This window comes from Balearica regulorum, chromosome 9 (genome assembly GCF_011004875.1).
Source record: "Balearica regulorum gibbericeps isolate bBalReg1 chromosome 9, bBalReg1.pri, whole genome shotgun sequence".
NCBI lineage: Eukaryota > Metazoa > Chordata > Aves > Gruiformes > Gruidae > Balearica > Balearica regulorum.
This window is the reverse complement of record NC_046192.1, coordinates 379,829-401,166: the sequence shown is the minus strand read 5'-3', so window position 1 is coordinate 401,166 and position 21,338 is coordinate 379,829. Positions and strand designations below refer to the sequence as shown.

At 37.2% G+C, this 21,338-nt stretch overlaps 1 protein-coding gene across 1 annotated transcript; it reads right to left on the bottom strand.

Annotated features, from left to right (window-relative positions):
* Window positions 1-473: 473 nt before the first annotated feature.
* SEPTIN2 (septin 2) lies at window positions 474-19,644 on the bottom strand. Its single transcript, XM_075760630.1, has 12 exons — window positions 19,608-19,644; window positions 18,560-18,680; window positions 15,290-15,376; window positions 14,257-14,380; window positions 10,828-10,962; window positions 10,477-10,594; window positions 9,122-9,223; window positions 8,640-8,785; window positions 7,892-7,975; window positions 5,891-5,948; window positions 3,895-4,007; window positions 474-3,444 (listed from the first exon to the last, which is right to left on the bottom strand). The coding sequence occupies exons 1-11, from the start codon at window positions 19,614-19,616 to the stop codon at window positions 3,903-3,905; spliced, it is 1,089 nt and encodes a 362-aa protein (XP_075616745.1). The 5' UTR covers window positions 19,617-19,644; the 3' UTR covers window positions 474-3,444; window positions 3,895-3,902.
* Window positions 19,645-21,338: the final 1,694 nt, after the last annotated feature.

Genomic DNA, 21,338 nt, shown 5'->3' with positions numbered 1-21,338 from the left:
CTGGTGCTCTTACTCTGTAACAGCCACAGGGGTCACTCAAGTCATTTCACAGGAAGATGAGCTCTAAATTATTATGGAATATCTAGAACAAAGATCAATCACCCTTTCACTCTCTCCAGAGATGAAGCACGATTCACCGGAGAAAACAATTACTCTTAACACGTAAAGCACCACGAGCACCTTCATTCTATGCTAACATACTAATTAAGGGACATGCAAGTTTGGTGAGAGCTGCTGAAAAAGCATGATCCCAGAGGTGGGACTTGGGCAGCTCTGGGAACACCCAGAGGGAAATGCACTGTACCAGTACACCCAGAGCACACGATACTTAATGACTGAATTTTGTGGGGGTTCGTCAATGTGTTCTCTTTCAACCACATCTGCATTTCTCCCTTATATTAAAAACATATCACCACAAACAAATTCATATTGACAGGGTTGATTATAATAAAGAATCATAACAAAATAAAACCAGTGTATTATAGCATTTTTTATTATAGCCTTGGCTAATGGCAGTACATAAAACAGAATATAAGAGATTTTTGTACCGAGAGCGAGTAATTTTTGCTACCAACTATAAAGCTCTGCAAATTTAAAATTATTTTGACTCCTAAAATAAAAACCGTAACAATGCTGTTACAGAAAAAGAATTGTGGCCAGTTTGGCAAGCCACCAAACAACATGTACCTTTTGTCTCCATGTCTTTCTTCTACCCAAGTCTTTCTTCTACCAGTAGTTGTGTTGGTCTGAAACAGAATCTGAGAAAGGTAGTCTCACTTTTCATGTCATACCATGAAGCCATCAATTGCAAGACCATCACAAGAAAAATAAAGGGGAAAAGACTTGGGAAGAAGAAGCAATTAGCGGTCTTAAAGTATTTCACTGAAAATGGCAAGTGCCATAAACTTGCTTTTTCCTATTAAAAACCCCCCAACAAACCACATATGAAAATATTTCTCCTGCTAGAATTTGTAGATCAAAAATTATTTGCCTAAGAATCAAACAGAATACTTTATCCTAATCAAATATTTTAATAGATACATGATACGCCTAAAATAATTCCACAGGTAGTGACCAAACAGCACTGAATGCATGGACAATCTGCTTTTGTTCCCATGTTAGAAAATACAGGAAAAAAACTATCAAACCAACATACACAGAGAGAGTTACACGTACAACCAGTCCCCCTTTGCATACATTATAGATTTCACAGTTTTTCTTCAAGTACAGGTTCATGGTACTATTGCAGCTTGCCATTCCCTACCAAGCTTGTAGGTGAAAACACGAACGTCCCACAGCTGCTCTCCTTCGCAAAGCAGACAGTACCTGCAGCACGCTGTGTTCAAAGCATTTAACAGAGATACCAGACAAATAGCTTAACAGTAGACAAATGCTACATTATCAGGAAAAAACCCCCCACAAAATAAACAAAAAACCCCCCCAAACCCCCGGATTTGTGGCAACTGAAGAACAGCATGGGACTTCACAAAGTACATGATGACTTAAGTTTATAGTAAGTTCTTTTGGTAAATTTATGACAACTGATTCACAAAAATATATCAAAAGATTGAGGAAATAAATAAGGTATCGCAGAGTGTTTTCTGACAATACTGCCACATTACTTTGTTTCTACATGCTCTCTCGAAAAAGCAAGACAAGAACTTAGAAGCGCATGCATCTAAGTTTTATACGTAAATATTCGACAAAATGGAACTTACTACTTCTGTGCTTCTCAACATAGGTTCTCATTTTCACTTTTGTCAAGGTTAGGGAAGGTCAAACAAGTTGTGCAAAACTCTGACAGTAATTGCTTTTGAGAGGAAAACTGGAGGTTGCTAGCAAAGGCTACGATGCTGGATTTTACTTCACATTTTTAGAAAGATTCAAATGTAAAATATTCATCAACAGCAGTTTCAGGCAGGTAAAAATTTTAGTTGCTTAGCAGGTTTATATTTCATCTAGCCACTTAAGTACCACTGGAATTATACATTAGCTGTAGAAATCCTATTAATTTTTTCAAAGAAACGTTAAAAAAAAATTATAAAAGTCACAGCTGCACCTGAGCTCAAAGAAGAGAAAAAAAGTTGCAATTGTATCTATTTATTAGCTGTTCAGGTAACAATGTTTTGTAACAGATCAGATTAGGAAATCTGATTGCTGGCTTTATCAGAAGTAGTAGAAAAACCAACCATGGTGTATTACTGCTTACCATATCAGGTACCAGCTACGCAGCTGTACACTATAGCTGTACTACAAATACAATACCAGACACGAGATGTAGAGAAGTCCAGCCAAGCTAACAAATGGTGTCCTTTACTACCAGTATTAAGGAAAGTGACCTTGGCCGAAGGAAAAAAAAAAAAAAAGAAGTGTAAGTCATCGGAGTCACTTCCAAAGTAATACTGCTAACTCTGTCTTGGAGCAAGACCTTAAAATACAGTTTGCATTGATCCTGTCAGGCACAGATCACTTAAAAAAAAAAAAAAAAAAAAGAGGAGTGTACTAGTATATACTTTATACTACAATTAACAGTTTGGAATGCTCTAAAAATCGTATGAAAATACTCATTAGGAATTCTAGAATTTCTTATGCATTTGGATATATAGGAAACACCTGTGCATAGAAAACTACTCTTTGGGGTTTGCCTCATTTAACAGTATCAGCATTATTCAAGTTTATTTGGCTACAGTAATGCCAGAAAATAGCAGGACTGATTTGTGCTGACCTACAAGAAACTCTTCAAAATTATCTGCAATAGAGTAAGACATTTTAGGCAAACAATAAAGAATATATGTCCCTCAAGGTTAAATCTGAAGGAAATAACGTCTGTCATATAAAATGCAGCGTGCCTCTTAAAGAGGCATTTCCTCTTATTTCTTTTGTTAAGACACAAGGCATGCTTGAATTTTAATTTGATACTTGCAGAGGCCAAGAAAATCATCTGCACTGAGCAGAGACAGAAAAAGGGCAGATGGTCTCACAGACACACACCTGTAAACACTGCAAAAAATATAAAATTAACCTTTCAAGGATCCCTAGTGAGGTGACTGTTATATGCCACTGAACAAGATATCACTGACAGCTGTTCATGTAATACAAATTTAAAAGCAAGAAGCTAATAAGCCATATTAAAAAAAAAAATTATCTAATGCCCTATCAGGCTAGAAAAGTTTCAATGTTTACTGTGTATCCCTCATACAATGGGAAATATAAGCTCAATATAAGAATTACTAAACAAAAACCAAAGTCAAATGTGTGTAATATGTAAAATACCAACTGAGTACATGTTATGAAATACACATCACAAGAATTACCACAATTCATTTCCACATTAAATTCTAAAGCAAACGCCAAGTCACATGTTGAGCAAAAGGCATCCTTTCTGGTATAACACCATCGTAATTCAACTCCAAACGCCTCCTCTAAGTCAGGGTATAAAGTAATCTAAAACCAAGACAGAAAAATACAATTTAAGATCAGCTATCTTCTTAGAGTTAGAAACCTGAAAAAACTGCAAACATTTTAAAAGTCACAATGAAATTACTTCATCATGAGTTTGAGAAACACTTGTTTACGCAATTTCAAAGACTCCTTCCATGATTCTTGCCAGCATATACTGCACTGACTTTCTGGAAAATTTGTGTGTGTGTGTATATATATATAAAAAAAATACATATATATATATATAAAAAAACCACACACAACCACACTAATATTTAGTTTGGCTCCAAGCCATTTCACTTCACAAACAGTAGTTAAACCTTACAAATTAGAAGTAAGATTGAAACCTATGCAAACCCACCTTCTAAACATTTTTCCAAAACTTCTCAATACCAACCACAATAATGAGTAGTTAAAAGAAAAACCCTTTAAGTGGCTATTTGAACATCTTACCAAAGACTTTATACATGGTGTCCATGAACCGTGCTGCTATCTCCTTCTCCACTTTGCATCTGCAGCTGCATCTGCGCCTGCATTCTCGCAATCATCTCCTGCATGCGACGAAGCTGGAAAAGGAGCACGGAAGAATCCTGTAGCCTAATCTCACCTCAGAATACGACTCTTCGCTGCCGCCACGCTATTAATTATTTATATTAAAAGAGGGAACACATATCTACATTATCTTTATCTGATGGGTAACAATCTCAGGTTATGGCATCTTTTCCTACTGCTCTTCTTCATCCATTAAGAGGTTGGAAATCTACTGACCGAAAGAAGCAGGCTTTACTATCGTAATTTGGGATGAGATTTTAAGCATCCCAAAATGGAAGTCTTTGCTACCTCTGAAGTTAAATGCATAAAAATGATGGTGCTGAAGTGCTGAACAGTTACTAAAGCTTATCATCAGAAGAAAAGCAGCTTGTTTATGTCCCTCCAAACTACATCTCTATCTGTCAATAAAAAGAACTGTCAGGATTACTTTCCAACTCCCTTGCTAGTGATGTCTAGGTGGAAGCAAGTATTACAGACAAATCATCCAAGGAGACATAAGCATTATTAAAAATGGTTGAAAGCTCAATTTTAGAGCACTGCAATATTTAAGCACAGGGTAATCATGTAACTCAGCTACTAAGATTAATTCAGCCATGTTACATGCACAATACTTAAATTCTTTTATCGTACCCAACTCTGACAGGTGGGAAGCCAACCGCACTTACTGAAATACATTTGGGTGTCTTTGCCTTTGTGCACTTACACTTGAAACTTAAACTGTTAAGCTTAATAATGAATAGTTCAACCTGTGAAATGTTTACACTATTCTTTTTCCATATTCCTTGAAACAATGACCCTTTTCATTTTTATCTTTTGGGACTTGGGCAGCTGCTAAGACTAGTAGAAGACTAAGCATCCGCTCGTGCCAGAGCAGACCAAAAAGTCCATCTAACTCAGCCTTCTCTCCAACACTGGCTATTAGCAATTGCATGAAAGAGCCTAACAGCCAGGTGCACACCCGCAGTATTTCCTGACGTCTCTCTCAAACTCCAGAAATCTGTCAATTCTGAACTTGCTAAACCAAAAAATTCTACCTTTGTATTTAGTGAGCAAGTTCATGGAGAAAGAAAAAGTCTCCAGTCTCTCGGCATTTTTGAGCCTATCTGCATTATTGCTATGACAAAATGCCATGCTAATGAGTTCCTCAATTTACAGACTATCTTAAAACTATCTTTTTTTTTTATTTGAAATCAGCCACCCATTAATCTCACTAACGCGACCTGTTGCTTGTATAGATTCCCATTCACCCTGCCATCTATGATTATGTAAGGCCCATTACTATATCCTTCCCCTCTTATCATCTGCTTCCCAACAAGAACATGAATCGAATCTCCCCTTGTACAGGACCTGCTTCAGATTGTCACTTCAGCCTTTCTGCTCACTTTTTGCTATCACTGTACTTTTTCTATTCTTGGCTATATCCTTTTTGGGCTAGGGGACAATGAAAACAGTGTTAGAGCCACACGTTATGGATTTATCATAGTGGCAGAATGAGAATTCCTGTTTTGTTCATTATTCCTGACAATTCCTACCGTTGTTCCCTCCTTTACTGCAGAGCTGGACTGACTTTTTCCCAGTCTGCAATTGCTACCTCTAGAAGCTTCCTTCCTGTGAGGATGGCTCCCTCCCCACACAACATACATTACATCCATCACTGACTACTACAATGGAGTCAGGCATTTTACCAGATTCCCCCTGTTCCAATAAATCAGTATCCTGAGACTCCTCTACATCTCTTAACGTTCTGTTTTATTACTGCACCTTGAGTAACTCTGTATCAGCAGGTTCTGTCTTTTCCTTTATGAATTACCAAGACTATATAAATCATTTGACCTAAAGTAGTGACACAAGAATAAAAATCCCCCCATCACAAGAGTGCAGAGTTCTGTCATCTTACTTCAGCTTCTTTTTCAAGCAGAATCTGGTCTTTGTTTACTTCTTCGTCTTCTATTTTCCTAAAATAAGAGGAATATTGTTCAATAATGTGCATACATTCCAGATTTTGAACTTTCAGAGAATGCTTCATTGGCAAAAATCAAGGCTCTTAGAACACATCTTACATGTCAGAGTTTCATAATACAAACACATGTCATTGAAACTTCTTCTCCACATACCTGCCATTCATGGCTTATTTTTAAAGCATTTTCAAGACATCAATTTATCCCTTACTCCTTCATAAAGTTATGCCCAGAACAAGTATAAAGCGTTCTAGCTATTACTTTAAAACATGACAGATCTTCACGTGTAAGTACAATAAAAACTATTTCTGAACGGTGTTCAAGTATAGCAGTTTCCCTGAGCGTTAACTGATTGCAATTTGAGTACAGTACAAACATTGACTACTCCTGTCAAAGTTACGCCAATGCTTTCAATCAGTATCTCAGCAAACTCATTTAATTGGGACATTCCAGTCTTATAGTAAGAAACCAAATGTAAGAATATTTTTATGTACTCTATTTTCAAAATTACCTACCACTTTGCTAATAGATTTCTCCTTTCCCATGTTGCAATGGGGAAGATCTGCTAACAGATCTAATCACACAAATGCCATCAAAAGTGCAAAGAGAACAGATACTTGTTAAAGGCTAACAGAGAAACAGATTGTCAAAAAATCTTCTGCGCCCAAAAGCCTCTAAGAACATCAGTGAATACACTCAACAAGCACTAATTGCCAAGCGCTGCTGGTGGGGTAGGTGCAAGTTTGCAATAAATTCACGTGCAAACTACCCTCACTGACAGTAAATTTAACTACATTCTAGCACCACTTCAGAAATGTGAAAACAAAGATCTATGGGCCACCTACTTAGAAAAGACACAAAAACATGTTTTAGTTTCACAAAGAAAGATGCCCCAACTTAACAGCAACTTACTGTCATAGGTCCTTGGCAAAGGCAACTTTAAATCCTCTAAAAATTGGCAAATGTTATTTTAGCTCTGGATGACCTTAGGTTACATCACTTCTAAGACCTTTGTACATAACTGTTGGATAACAGGCACCAGAACTTGGCATAAATATTTTTTTAGCTTGAACTTCAGAAGACAGGATTTAAAGTCAGGGAAGAAGAGCACATCATCCTGCCTGAAGGGAAAACTGGACTTCTAGGCCAATGCTACAGGCAGAGACAAATCCCTTTTCCTGAAAACTGACTAGGCACATGACAAAACCTATGTCAACAGCATGATGGAAAAAGCTTTGCAAAATATACCAAACCCACTGAAATGTGCAATTATGAAACCCTCTAGTGGTTGAAATAAGAGAAGCAACTAAAAAAATCTAAACCAGGAAACACCTAGTTTTCAACAAGAACTCACAAACTCAGCTTTACAAACCCTGCTATTTTAATGAAAAATGGGGTGTTCTGCCCATCTCTCTTACCAGGAAAGCTGTGCCCTACCCACCACAGCTCAAAATAGGGTTGAAAGACATTCTCCTGTAACTGCTATGCAAAGAAAATGATTTATATATACACCATGTTTAATAAAGCACTGCAGAAGGACTTGAGTTTCTCTTTTTAAAGACGCAGTCCAAATATCCCAGTAGTTAATTCTGAAAAAAACCTTTTTTTAAACATATCAGCACTGACCTAACTTGCAGATTTAAGACAACATTTATCATAGACATCTGCCCTACTTACTTACCTCAAACATTCCAAGCCTTAAAACAAAACAGAGATCTAACTACACCCTTTTAATGCCACAACTGTCTCTTTAGATTTACATAATGCTTTTTCTTACATTCAGTGTAAGCTGGTTGACTGAACTTGGTGCTTACTGGAGCTACAGAGCTGTCCATGATCTACCAAATCCTAGCAATGAAATGGTAGGAGACAGAAAGAGAGAGGCACCAAAAAATAAATTCAGAAGAGGAAGAAACAGCATATAACCATAAGATGACAACCTGCCGCCTCGTTTGAGCCTCTCAGAGCGGAAGTTCTCATAGTGAAGATCCTGGGTCACCTCCTGAAGATCTTGCATATGGGTGCTAGAGGAAGAGAAAGAATTAAAACATACCTGTGTCACATCAGCTTGCTTAACCAACTCTCACATTCTGCACTGTATTAGGTCAACGTTCAGCATGTACACCCAGTTAACATGCTAATTTAAAAGCTAATTTAAGTTAAGTGGGTGCAATAAAAGACACGTAGAGAGACCACCTCAGACCCAGAGGCAGCCCTGACACAAGCTGTCCTCCTGGGTGAGGCATTTGATGAAGCAGTGCTGGGCAGGGGAAGCAGAGTAGCAAAGCCTGAAAAAAGTCAGCCAGTGGACTTTTGAAGTCTACTCCTTTGCAGATATATATCTACATACAGATATGTTCAAAGAAGCACAAGGTTGAAGCAACCTGGTTTGTGTTCTTGGGGATCTGAAGCAATACAACACTGTGTTCAACAAAAGAATTAAGACAAAAGATTATTTTCACAGAATCACCGAGTAATTCATATTGGAAAGAACCTATGGAGCCTATGTTGTCCAATCCCTGTCTAGGCCTAGGCCAGCTAGGTGAAGGTTGCTCATGGCCTTCTCCAGACAAATTCTGAATGTCTCCAAGGATTCTACAACCACTTCAAACCCCCATTACAGTGTTTGAGTATCTTTCTGGTGATTGTTTTTTTAAACTGCCATTTCATTGGGATTTTCTAACTTACATTAACATGGTCCTCAGCTTCAGGAAGTCATTATGTTCTGGATTCTCCACTTCAACTACACCCCATGGGTAGAGTCGACCTCTAACTTTTTTACCTTTGGCTTCAATGAGTTGATTGGACCCCACTACACAAAATGGAATGCTGGCCTGAAAGCCAAAAATGCAAAAATTACTAATAATGAACCAGAACAACTCCAAGAACAATCCTTGTTCTGCTCAGCACTGCATATTATGGTAATAAGTTTGTAATGCTTTTAATTTGAAGCTGTTAAAAAAAAAAAAAAAGGAGAAAAAAAAAAAGAAAAAAAAAAAAAAAAAAAAAGTCGTCATTACCACCATCTTCCAGATAGAGAGCCTGGGCACAGGGACACAGTGACTCACTCAAGATCTCCTCACAGGACGTATCTTGCTCTGAAGCCATCCGAGCGGTCCAAAAACATACGGAATATTATCCACATAGGTAACCTGTGAGGCCAGTCATACCTTCAGGAGTCTGGTCTGCTCCTTAAAATCTTCATCCTCATCTGATTCAGCATCAGGCAGGTGATAAATCTTGATGCCATGCTCTTCTATTTCATCCAGAATCTGACATTTATAATTTCAGAAATTGAGATAATAGTAAAGTCAGTACTTTTAAATCTTAAGGTACAATTACTAGACCAGTTACAAACAATCTCTTGAGAAATTTAGGCCTATCTTATTGATCCAAATTACTTGGCAAGTGTTTGTTTTTAAGCACCATATTTCTTCACGATATTCAACACCTACTTGCCACAGACTTTCATACGAACAGTAGTGCGTTCAAATAAACACTGTCCTTTATGGATTACACATAATAAATTGAGCTTTTTTAAAACCTTTGCATTTTTTCTTAACATTAGAAAGCATTGACTCAGAAGTCATAATTGCTTTGAACAGTCTAAAACTCCTTGCTCTTGACTCTGAATTACTATTTGGGGGGTAGGGGTGGGAGTATTTAAAAACCTAAGCGAGCTACAGACACAACAAATAATTTTTCTGTCTTCATGACTGCTAAGAATGGCATCTGCAGCTGGAAACCATTTGCAATAAACCCAAATTTTTGTCTTTAAAACAATATTTTAAAAAAATCCTTATTTCTGCAGAATTCTAGCACAGTAAGTCTATTAAAGTAAAGTATACTTCTCTGTTTTTATTGCAAGTTGGGTAAGGATTTTCAGAATAACTGAAAAAAAAATCACAGATGAAGTTTTAAATATAACAGCTAAGACGGGATCAAGTGTGCCTTCTGGCAAGTTAATTCTAACACTTATTTCTAAATTTCACAGTTGCTATTAACTCATAATGCTTTGTTGCATTTTCCCCCCCACCCTCAGCAAATAGAGCATCAAGTCCTGCAAGACTGAATGTGTTAAGGGGTCTCGCCTATGGAAGAAAGACCTGGAATGTATTAGAAGAGGGTGACATAGGGGAAGAAAACCAACTCCAAATCATAAAAAATCTCCAAAAATTCTATTTTTCAATCATCAGAATTCTGACTGGGTAAAAAAAATATATGCACACTATAGATCCAGATACTGTCTCTGCTTTGGGACTAAGGAAACAGGTAAGGGAGCAACCACTGTTAGCAAATGCATTTAAATATTTTTCCAAAGTTTCAAAATTCATCCATAATGTAATTATAAAGGTATCAACATTGTAAAGATATCAAACTACATATTAAATAACGTTACACTGTGCATGAGATTATATTTTTCTTGGCTAGGACAGAGTAAGGTTGAATGAGAATGCTCCTCTTCAGCAACCATGCTGCCGTAACCAAAGCACAACACTTTGCAGCAAGCTAGAAAAATACTTACCCTTTTCTTTAGTCTTTCTCGCTCTTTCAGAGAAAGTGTATCAGCTTTTGCAATCACTGGCACAATGTTTACTTTGTTGTGTATAGCCTTCATAAACTCAACATCCAGAGGCTTAAGGCTAAAATTAAAATATGGAAAAAGTTAAATTTATTTTTAACCTAAATTACCACTTTTTTTTAAACCAATGTAGATCTCTTTCCTTTCACAGAAAGAATGCGCCCAATTAATTTCAGCAGTTCTAGTACTGCCTTAAGTCACGGCCATCTGATTCTGAAAATTTAACTCAACAGGCACAAACCAACTCCCCAAAGTAAAACAGTGTAAAAAATAAAATTACAGAGAAACACTTACCCATGACCAAATGGTGAAATGAAATAGAAGCAGCAATGAACCCGGTTATCTATGATATGCCTTCTGTTCAAACCACTCTCATCATGCAGGTATCGCTCAAACTGCTCATCGATGTAAGAGATTATGGTCTTAAAACTGTAAAACAAATATGGATTCAAGAAATCATGCTCGTTCCCAAATGGTCAATAATCGTAGGGATGTTTCAAAGGTAATATTAAAACACCAAGACAATGGTGTCTTATGAACAAACCTGCTGATAGACAAAAATGAATTTACTGGTGCTGTCAGACTGTACATAGCTAAGCACATATCTTAAAATTTTACTTGAATTCGAGAATAACAAACTACTATGCTTTTTTCAATATATATATTAAGATAAAATGTACATACATATAACAAACAACTTCTACAGCAAATTTCTTTTGGGTTAGTATTTATCTTTTGACTAGTATTAATTACACATGCTCAAGATAATCTAAGCTTCTTGTTCCAAATTGATGTAAAATCGTAGGATAGTTTGAGTTGGAAGGGTCCTTTAAAGACCATGTAGTCCAACTCCCCTGCCATGGACAGGGACACTCTCCACTAGACCATGAACAACTCCAGCATCCTCAACTTCTCTTGGCAACCTGTTCCAGTGTCTCACCACTGTCGCTGTAAAAACTTCTTCCTTGTGTCCAACCTAAACCTACCCTCTTTCAGTTTAAAAGCGTTGTCCCTTGTCCTGTCACTTCAGAACCTGGCAATAAGTCTCTCTCCATCTTTCCTATAAGCCCCTTTATATATTGAAAGGCCTCAGTAAGGTCTCCCTGGAGTCGCCTTTTCTCCAGGCTGAACAACCCCAACTCTCAGCCTGTCTTCATAGGTGTTCCCGCCCTTGGATCATTTTTGTGGCCCCCTCTGGACCTGTTCTAACGGGTCCATGTATGCCTTCTGCTGAGGGGGCCCAGAGCCGGATGCAGGTCTCTCAAGAGCAGTGTAGAGGGGGAGAATCCCCTCCCTTGACCTGCTTTTGATGCAGCCCAGGATACGAATGGCTTTTGGGGATGCAAGTGCATATTGCCAGCTCATGTCCAATTTTTCGTCCACCAATATCTCCAAATTCTTCTCTGCAGGGCTGCTCTCAACCCATTCATGTCCCAGTCTGTATTGAGATTGAGGATTTCCCCAACCTATGTGCAGGACCTTGCACTTGGCCTTGCTGAACTTCATGAGGTTTGCCTGGGCCCCTCCTCAAGCCTACTGAGGTCCCCTGGATGCCATCCCTTAACTCTAGCGAATCAACTGCACCACTCAGCTTGGTGTCATCTGCAGACTTGCTGAGGGTGGGCTCAATTCATTGATTCACTATGTCATTGACAAAGATATTAAATAGTATCGGTTCTAGTGTGGACCCTTGAGGGACATCACTCATTACTGGTTTCCACTTAGACTTTGAGCCATTGACTGTAACTCTTTGGACACAGCCATCCAGCCAATTCCTTATCCATCTAACAGTCCGTCCATCAAATCCATCTCTCTCCAATTCAGAGGCAAGAACGTTGTGGGGGAAAATATGAAAGGCCTTACTGAAGTTCACGTAAATGACATCAGTAGCTTTTCATTTATCCACTCCATGGTAGAAGGCCAACAGATTAGTCAGGCACAATTTGCCCTTGGTGAAGCCATATTGGCTGTGTCTAATCACCTCCCTGCCTTCCATATGTTTCAACATATCTTCCAGGAGGATATGTTCCACGATCTTACCGGATACGGAGGTGAGGCTGACTGGTCAGTAGTTCCCACAGTCCTCCCTTTTTACCCTTTCTAAAAATGGACATGATATTTCCCTTTTCCCAGTCACTTTGCCTGCCTGTGATGACTTTTGAAATATGATGGGAGAACAGCTTGGGAACTACATCTGCCATAGATAACCCAACAAGATGGGATGCATCTTGTTGGGTCCCATGGACTTATATACATCCCAGTTCCTCAGGTGGTCTCAAACTTGATCTTCACTTACAATTGGAGGGACTTCACTTCCCCAGTCCCTGCCCTGAGCTTCAGAGGCTTGAGAGATGTGGGAAGAAGGATTACCACTGAAAACCAATTGCCATTAATCTCAAGATTATTTCTCAGTACTTATTATAATTAATAAGTTTTAATTAATTAAATTAATTACATTTCTCAAAAAAACCCAATCAAACCCAAAGATGATGAAAATGCACTTAAAAATGAAGAACAGAATCTGAGAATGCTCAAATGAATGTGGACAAGATCTAAAGGTGGATTTTTACTTGCACCAAAGACTAGATGAATTACTTTCTCAGAGTATTGTTTAATTTCTTGTGTTCCAGTGGTTCCATTGTTTTCTGACTACAAAAAACCATCAAGGTTATTGGTCACTTAAAACTCTTCCAAACTTAAGAAAGTTAACTAAAAAAAAACAAAAAAAAACCAACCAAAATATGTGTGTCACAAAATTTATTTTAAGTTGTGTGGAAGTTATTGATGCCTCTTTACATGTATCTGAATGAACTCATAACAAATTAAGCTTCCTCAAAATTAGAGAACACGTCCACCTTAGATATCTATAAAGTAGAATTTTCCACTTTACAGGGACAGAAGTGTGTTTGGGTTAGTGCTTTGACACTGTTTAATTTAGGGTTAAATGCACTGCCTTTCTTTGCTAACGACTATACCTTTGAAGAAGAGCCGGAAAACCTGATAAAAAGAAAACATCCTGCCCCAGAAGGCCCTGAGAGCTGGGTGACTGCCAGAGGCCCAAAGTCAACAAAAATCAGCACTAACTAGGGGAAACGTAAAGGTGGCTGGGGGAGTTTGCGACCACCCACCCAATTAAATGATTATGCAAATTACACCCCCACATGCACCCTCAAGGAGCATGCGTTCTAATTTAAATATGCTTGACCAATAGTAGATGATGCGGTAATTAATAACCAATTAGTGTAAATTTAGGTGCGTTTTTTTAATCCTGTAACAAGGTAAATATGTTGTAGATTCTGTGTGTGGTGTGCTAGCTTTGTGGAATTACCACCTAGCACCCATCTCTGCGCAGACATGAAATGAATAAAATACCTCTGCTCTGTGTGTATATTGGTGTACCGCACACTGGGTAAACGATCCTGCTTTTGGGATAACAACCTCTCCAAAAAAATCACACCTCAAATTCAGCACTTTGCGTAACACACCAAAAAATTTAGATAATGCACACCAAAAAGGTTAAGATAATGACTTAAGAGTATAATCACTTTGAATCACCTTTGGAGTGGAAGTGTTTAGAAGAGCTAGGGTTGCCACTTGGGCCATCCTACTTTGAACTGCATATCAATATAGCCCCACTTCAGTTACTTATTCCCTGCCCCCAGGACAAATCTGAAAGGGATGTCAGTCTTCATACATAGGTCAACATATACTCTGTGTACATACCAGTCTCGACAGTTGATAGCATCCCCATATCCTGGTGTATCTACAACCGTCAAACGTAGCTTCACACCCCTCTCTTCAATTTCAACTGTTGAGGCTTCAATCTGCACAGTGCGTTCAATCTTCTCTAAAAGATAATAAACTTGATGTTTCAAAATAGAATTTGTAAGACTATGACATTTTGAGATAAGCTCAAAAGATTTATTGGCAGACGCAACTATATAAATTTTATTCCACAGATTACCTTCTAAGGCCTGATAACTTAATAGCAAGACTCAGTACTTAAGTTCTTCAGATTTTGTTAGAAGATTATTTGAGATTTCATACTGTTCTTAAACATAATGCAGAAACTAAGGTAAAAGGGACTGAGAAAAAAACCTGTATGTCATCAGCAACTTGGAGAACAATATTAAGTTATACATAATGGATTGTTTCCTAAGGCTGAAAGTGATAAGTAATTATCAGCTAACATGATAAATTATTAAAGCAAGTCATTCAACAAGTAGCAAAGAGGGGAAAATAATAGCACCTTCCTCTATTTTCTTACAATATCCTCTTTCATTGGATTATTATATGCTTTTTTTAACAGAATAAAAAAGGGACAAGGAACTGAAGAAGAAAAAGAAGTGAAGTTCACATTCACTAAATATCAACCCAAAGCAAAGGAATCAAGTTGCAAGTCCAAGCAGGCATAAACAATGCATAAGTTTAGAAGTGCAATAGATTAAAAATTAAAGAAAGTTTCTGATTTAGTTGGTTGTTTATCTTACTGCACCACAATGACTTTTTTTAAGCAAAAGAAGAGATCAACTTGCTCTGTGCCAATATGAATACACCTGAGGACTAAACAACAAAGACCCCATAAACACCCCAAGTACAGAGGGAACCAATTCTATCAAACAGTTCAAGTATAAGGAAATACATCAGAAATTATTACAGCTAGAAATCACTACTGGCTGTTACTAAAATCCAAAGATAAAAGCATTCAATTCCAAAAATCATCAAGAACAGAGAAACTAGAACAAAGTGTGTTTACCAGCAGCTCCTGGGATTATCCTTTCTGGGTAGAGATCTGTCAAGAAGAGGCTGTTTATTAATGTAGATTTTCCCAATCCAGATTCACCTGTGATTCAATATAAAGATAAATTTAATATATTTACATAATTAATTCCAACTGTATGCAGACAGTATCCTCTGACTATAGATTTTTTCAAGTTAAATGTAAATATTTCAATTTTAAAATTTACATCTTATAGTTTTTTATTAGAAAAGTTTGCACGAGAAGGTTGAATAAGAGTATTTACATCTCAGATTTATAATACACTTTCTCAGAGCTTTCACTGATGATTTGTAATTAAACCTACTAGTCAAGTGGCATTCCGATCAATTTAGACTTAAAATTTCCCATTTCGTGCCTCATGATTTTTTTAAGGCATGCTTTTCTATCACTCCAGAATGTGAAAGATCAAATAGAGTGAGAAGCTAGATCCTGGCTGGGCTGTACCATGAATTTCAACAAAAAAAAAAAGGCATTGCTGAACTTCTGCACAGCCAGCCATTATAAAGTGTGATTTATTTCTGCTTTTTTTACAGAGCAATTTTTTCACTGATGGCACCATTTCACTGAGTGTACCATAAATATATTTTTGTTCTAGGGCTACTGACTGAGCCATGAGGAAAGTTCAAAAGCCAACTAATTAGCTAAAGATTAAGATCTAAATCAGAACAAAACAATCACGGCATAAAAAAGACCAGCAACTCAAAGTGCTCAGTACTTCACTGAACAATTCCTTTTCTAGAATTCTCATTTTATTTCAGGTGTTGATAGAATTAATTTTAAAAAAATAGGTGTTAAAAATGATTGGCCGCATGATCCCTCTGAGTAACACAGACTATTCTGCAACAGGAGTCCGAGAAAAATATCTGAACAAAAGAAAAAAGAGATGGAATTATTTTTTAAATAAATATTTGGCTAGGAGCTGCCAGTTTTTAATGCCTTGTGGAATGCATCTCTCAAGATCACATTTTACCAGTGCAGTCTTCACCAGTGAACTCAACAGTCATATCACATCATTTCAGCAAAACCAAAAATGTACGATTTTAACCAGTGGCCCATTCCCTACTTTCAGTCTAAGTAAGTATTACATGTAAACCAAATCAGTTTTCATAGTTGCTGTCAAGGATTAATGAAAAGAGTAGTTATTCTAACTACTGGCCATGGTAGTTGTAGTTTAGTGACTCTCAAGTGAAATAACTATTTAGATGAAGTCACAGCTTAATAATGAGAAGGAACATGAAATTGTTAATAAATACAAGTGGTTAGGATTTCTTTGGAAGTGCCACAGTGAAGCAGCCAAACTGTTATAAACCCCAGCTCATATTTTCACAAACCACAATAAATAGCAGAAAAAACAATGTGAAGAAGGAAAATCGTTGATTAGGACTCTGTCAGTGCAGACAGCTTTTAAAGAAACATTCTCCTGCTCAGAAATTAAGAAGCATGGCAACTTAATGAAGAATAGTAGTTCGATACAGGCATTGTGATATATCTCACAAGAGAACATACTTAAACCCCACGCATATTTCAGGAGAAAGAATTCACATTCCAAACTGTTGAAATAATCAACAATTTAAAGCACAGTTTATTTTATCTTACATCGGCTGCCTCCCTCTGCTCATGCATCTTAAAATATCATTCCAAATTTTCAGTGAAGCTACTTTTCTCCAAGTTCTCCTCCTGTAGTTTTCATTTACCCCTTAGAATACTGGCAGGCAACAACTGTAAAGTTAAATTTTACTCTGAGACATGGGTGGCGTTAATTGTCTTTCTGTTACTCTGACACCATGTCATTTCCCCCTTATTTTCTATTTTACAAGAGGCTAGAAACAACTGTTTGGTCTATATAATTTTACATAGCTTTCTGCCAGAACTATTTGACATAGCACTATTTGCAATTAATCTCAAAGAGCTCTAGAAATTGAGTTTAGCTGCAGCAGAGAAAGCACATCTTTATTTCTCAGAATTGTTCAGTTTTTTATGATCACTGAACATTAAATTCTGAAGAGTCACAGTAGACATCACAATGTGAAACATCTGCTTATAGTTTGGCTTTACCCTTAGATTTTATAAGATATCCATTATAATATTATCCTAAGCAAATCCAATAAATGATACAGTAAACAACTACGATAAAATTCTATGAAGACAAAAATAAGGGCCAACTCTGTCCAACACTAAAACTACAAAAGACAGAAACAAGATAAAAGCAATGCTAGGGCTGTCATTTGGCAAAACTAATGAAAGGTTGGAGGACAGTCTCCTGTAACTACTGGAATCCAAAACAATTAAGAACTTGAACACCTCCTATCATGTACCGCCTCACCTCTCCTGCTCATTTCCACTGTGATCTCTCTTAGACAAATCTAACACACAAATAGGATTTACTTCTTGTGACGCCTGGTAATAAAGAACCTAATTCTATTAGGGTACTTTTTGCAAAAGCCTATTTTAAAAGCGAGAATTACAGAGTTCAAACACCAGAACTCAGATGTTTCGGCTCCCAAGCAGTGTGACAGGGAGAGAGATAGAAGACGCCCAAGCCTGATTTGGGAGTCTACTTAATTTGCAAAAATTTACACCGACTTCTGAGAGGATCAAGGCATTTCTGCAGACACACGAGATTTCTCTTTCCATTCCAGATACCAACACAGATGCTTCATGAAGTATCGAATAGAATTAAACTTTAAATTATAACTGCTAACAGAAAATCAAGATCAATTTTGAAAGTAACAGCTCACATCAAAACCAACAAATCCAATTCTCATTCTTCTCTTACAAGAGTATTTAAAAGGGCTGGAAAGACCAGAGTGCAGATTCTTTTGAGCTACAGAAGCATAAAGAGCATTTTAAATAGAATAGTCTTCTTAATACTATTCTCTTAATTAAAACACACATTCCATTTTAAATGGAATGCTTGAATCTGGTAAGACAGAAGACAAAGAAGAAAGTAATGATCACTGGAGTACACAACAACATTTCTTCACTTCACCTATGAACTTATTAATGTATTCAAACATCGTTTGTAGTGTGGAAAACAACTGCTGCATGAATTAATAAACTATAAAAGAAAGTTAAATCATAGAATCATAGAATGGTTAGGGTTGAAAGATCATCTAGTTCCAACCCACAGAAGAGCTTTCTGATCCAAGATGAAGCCTTACAATAGTGGAAGTGATATTCATTTTAATTCCAAATTCCCTGTGAGTAAATACTAATTTTGAGAAAGACTATAAAATATTTCCTTACCAACCACCATAAGAGTAAATTCAAACCCCTTTTTCACAGACTTCCGGTGAACCTGATTGGGAAGGTTTGCAAATCCAACATAGCCAGGGGTTTCTGGATTGGTAAACTGAGCAGGCTGTTGCTAAAAATAAAATACAGTAAGACAATAATAAGGAACCACTCAAGACATACTTGTTTGTATAACTGCTTTTCTCAGTTATTTCAAATGGTCTGAAGCTGCATGACATACTGAGAGAAAACTACACAGGTGTTCCTACTGTTCAACAGTTTCACAATAAAGTACAGAACAATTACATTCACCTGGAATTAAAAAACAAAAAAGTTTCATTTATTCAGCTATCCAGCCAAGATCACCTTAAGTAAAAAAGAAACAAACCCCCAAACATTTATTTAGGGAAGTATGAAGTTCATTTGCTAATCACACACTTTTTAAACAGTGTCTTCACACACATTTAAAATAAAGAAGTTTGTGTCCAATGTTTATGGACTTAAATAAAAAAGTGACTGTTTCTAGTCTGTTTTTAGCACATCTAAAGGAAAACACTGAACGACTAGTGAAGTGCTAGCCCTCTGCTGGAAGTCCTCCTTAGATGAATCCCAGGATGTCAATAATATTTTATGTTGCCACATTGTTTATGAAGGATTTTTCCAGAAGATCAGTTGTCTCTATCAATAAACAAAGAAATTAAATCTAAATTCTTTCTTAAATGATTCCTACTCAAAATACAGTAGTAGAATGGAAGTTTCAATGAAAATGCACCAGGGAGCTTGTATGCAACTCCCTGACCAAAACTAAATCCTGCCAAGAGTATTAGTTAACTGCAGAGGTTTGTACTTGTAGAAAACTAATATATGTTTTACATCACTAAATCTTTCAATATTATGTCTTCTAAATGTGAATTCTCTCTTATTTATGACCCATAAATTTAGCGTACACATCACCATCAAATGTGATGCAAGTTACACATTCTGCCCTTGCAGATTAATATTTTAAAATAAAATATCTGTTTCACATTGTTACACTGGAACACAGAAATGTTATTCTTACCTTGGACATTTTTATGGAAGGTCGAACAAATCTGGAAAAACAATAATGTTTTTCAACTTATTAAAAATTGTACGAGAAAAAAAAAAAACACCAACAAAACACAAAACGCTTAGATGTACACTAAATTAAAAAAGAAGCATTCTTCATTGGACGTCCAGATTTTGAAACAGTGTGAATTGCTTCACAGAGTACAAGTATTTGACTCTCTAGTATTAACGAGGAACAGAATTTTCAGCAACCATTGTTCCTATTAACACCATTGGACAATAAACTCAAGCTACATGAACGTGGGTGCTAAAGCCACTAGATGTATGACAAACCATTTTGAAGCCGGAAAAAGTTCACATCCTTTCCGGAAATTAACCAAACCAAACACACTGCTTAAAGACATCTTACTATTTAGAGGAAACATCTCAAAAAACCCCCTTGTGTATTATTTATTCTGTTTCAACCTCCTTCCTCTCAATATTTCCATTCATGCTTGAGCGTTCTGTAAACAGCTGACAACTTCAAAATGAAGTATCAATGCTTGCAAACTCAGTCATTTTAACTTCTTTTGCCAGATAAGATTTTCACACGCAGCTGCATCACTTTAAGATACAAAGGCGGAGAGGAGCAGGAAATCTCTCATCTAACACCTCCATGCAAAAAAGTCTCTTGAAAAACAAAGACCTGTCAACAGAAGAGAACTTCTATCACACTAACTTGCATGAGTTCAAGCGATCATATAATTTACTACGGCAATATGAAAAAGTCAGCATATGCTGTATCTTCAAGTGATGAGATCTCCAAGTCCCCCTTCTAGTCCCTCCCCTGGCTTGCCCTCTGACTGAAAAGGTATCTGTTCGCACTCACAAAGCCCACATAGCACATCTTGTGAAATGACACAAATTGCTTCCGTGTATGGCACCCTTCAGTCTGTGCCTCCCATCAAAAAGCCATCTTGATGCCAAAGCAGCCTACCAAGTGTCAGATGGACAGGAGCCCAACCTTTTTTGTGCTAGGCAGAAGGCAAAGTTGTTTTCAAATTGGTGATGATTTCCAGCAGCTATGGCATTTGCTTCTCAAAGCTACTGTACGTGTATATATACATACAAGTGTAACCTCCTTTAGGTTTATTACGATGAAACTTTTTAGCTCACCATGATTACTTCACTGTTAACAATTACCAAGCCACTTCTCCACACACACACACCTCCCAATAAGGAAGAGCTCAGTTTTGAGGAAGGTTTTTTGATGGGAGGAACAGACTAAAGGTGCTAAACATTGAAGCAATTTGGTGTCGTTTCATGTGAAGCTGAATTTGCTGACAAAAATCTGGCATCCTGATTACACACACAAAACAAAAACTGGGTAACATGCTTCTCAAGTGAAATTTCATGCTAAAAATAAAAGCCAGTATCTGCAATTTCAGTCAATAACTGGTCTATGACCTATGAAGTATTTAACTGCTGAAAAGGTCATCCCTGAGACTTTTATCATCATGCAAGATTGCTCCGATAGCAACTCTTCCAAGAGCGTTTCCTGCCGAGTGAGGTCATTGATCCCTGCTTAACCATTCTGCATGAGAGATTTTCAATGCCAAACAAAACTTGATCCTGCTAGAACACAGAACATTCTTTTAATTCACGAGGCTTGTCTGCCACCCAACTATTTCTCAGAGGCAAGCTAAGAACAGAAGAAAGTTTCTCACAGCCACCAAGAAACAAAGGAGAGCTATTTATGCAGATG